Source organism: Amphimedon queenslandica, unplaced genomic scaffold, assembly GCF_000090795.2.
Source record: "Amphimedon queenslandica unplaced genomic scaffold, v1.1 AMPQUscaffold_6735_Cont21309, whole genome shotgun sequence".
Classification (NCBI taxonomy): domain Eukaryota; kingdom Metazoa; phylum Porifera; class Demospongiae; order Haplosclerida; family Niphatidae; genus Amphimedon; species Amphimedon queenslandica.
Genome location: NW_003552976.1, coordinates 1 through 1930, shown reverse-complemented (window position 1 = coordinate 1930; position 1930 = coordinate 1). Strand labels below are relative to the sequence as shown.

At 39.7% G+C, this 1930-nt stretch overlaps 1 protein-coding gene across 1 annotated transcript; it reads right to left on the bottom strand.

Annotated features, from left to right (window-relative positions):
* Positions 1-37: 37 nt before the first annotated feature.
* LOC105315937 (dual specificity protein kinase shkE-like) lies at positions 38-1924 on the bottom strand (the record flags this gene model as incomplete). The annotated part of the gene is made up of 1 exon (XM_011410715.2): positions 38-1924. A coding segment is annotated over exon 1 (1832 nt), but the record flags the coding sequence as incomplete, so codon positions are not given.
* Positions 1925-1930: the final 6 nt, after the last annotated feature.

Genomic DNA, 1930 nt, shown 5'->3' with positions numbered 1-1930 from the left:
AACACTGTAGCTATGTGAATCCATCTTTGGGGTTTGCCTTCTCTTCTTTCTATGAATGGTTGCGAGAGTGGCTGGAGCACTATAAACAGCTGCTCCTGGTGCTGCAGTAACTGCTGCACGAGCGAATTTAGCCGATCCAAAGTCGGATATCTTAGTCTTCCATTTGTTGTGTCCCTTTGATTCCAGTAGTACATTAGCACTGCTGACATCACGATGAATAATAGGATCAGGTAGACAGTGGAGGTAGTTTAAACCCACAGCTACATCACGCATTATAGATAGGATTACTGGTCTACAGCCAGGATCAGTAGTGAGCTCCTTCCTCTCATAGGTACTCCGTAATGAAGTATCCATTACTTCAGTGATAATCATAGGATTACCTGATGGATGATCTAACACAGCTCCTATAAACTGGAGGAGATTAGGATGACGCAACTGAGACATTGTATTGATCTCTCGATGAAGGAGCTCCATATATTCGTCACTTTTAATCAGCTCGTGCATCTGTTTCACAGCAACTCTTTGTCCTCTAAACTCTCCGATCCAGATCACACCCCAGCCTCCTCTACCTAGCTCTTTCTTTGACAGTGATACCTCTGTATGACTGACCTTCCAATTATCTTCTAATTTTTGTAGTGTATTTTGTAATTTAGTCACTTCATTTTGTTTTGCTGCTAGTTCTATCTGTGCTTGAACTAATCTTTGATTAACCTCTTGTAGTCTGTTCTCATTCTCTTCCTGTGACTTTTGGTGTCGAGTGACTTCCTGCTGATGAGTGATTCTGAGGTTATCATGAGATGTTTGAAGCTCTTCATGAGAAATTGTGAGCGTTGCATTTGATTCCTGAAGCTCCTGATGTTCCTTCCTGAGGCTAGTGTGTGAGTTTCTAAGCCTCTGATGATTAACTGTAATGGTATCATGTGACTTCAAAAGCTTCTGATGATTTGCTGTGAGGGTGTCATGTGACCTTTGAAGCTCCTGATGTTCTTTTATGAGGCTATTGTGTGAATCTTGAAGAGAACGAAGACGAGATGTTAAATTTTCATTCATTTTTTTCATTCTATCTATATTCTGTTTATAAACTTCTTGTAATTGACTTGCTTTTTGTCTAAAGCTGCTTCTTCTTTCCTCCAGATTATCAAACAGCTCTTTACAGCGTTGGGTGACGTGATCAAAGTTGGTACTATACCATGTTATATCAGAATGCATCTGTTGATGAATGGCTATGATACCTTCAAACGAGTGCGGCTGTTGATTAATAGCATCTTGTAGAGACTGAGGCTTCTCTTTTTGCAGCTTGTGTAAGCTCTCCTTAGTAAAATTAGTTTCAGGATCATCATCAGATTCAAGTAAATTTAATGATGACAATATTGGATGAGGATCAGAAGAATGGTTGAGTGGATAATGATCAGAATGATGAGGATACTGATCATGACGACTTGCAGGAGGATATTGATTAGGATCAAGAGAGTGTTGCTGATAATAATTACTATCAGATGAAGGGAGGCTAGTGTATTCTTCTTCATGAGGCTTTACTTCTGACCCTTCAATAACTTCATATCCAGTTTGACCACTATCACCATGTTGACTCTGTTGTCTTGCTAGTGCATATGCTTGTTCTTCTTTTTGTCTTCTTCCTTCACTGAGTGGCACACCAGATTCTATGTGCATCATGCACTCTGACATCTTATCCTTTTCATTTTCATCATTCTTAAAAGCTCCAAGTCCAGCAGCAGAATCCTCCTCTTCCTTTCCTACTCCTGTTTGCTTGGGATAATGTGTCTTCTCGTCCTTGTTAGCTTTCTCAATGTATTTACCCTGAGATTGATATTCTTCTAAACTTAAACCAAATTTCTTAGCTTCTTTCATTTCCCACTTAAGAGCATTAGCTTCTTGTCGTTGTTTAGCATATTCCTCGACATGAAGTACG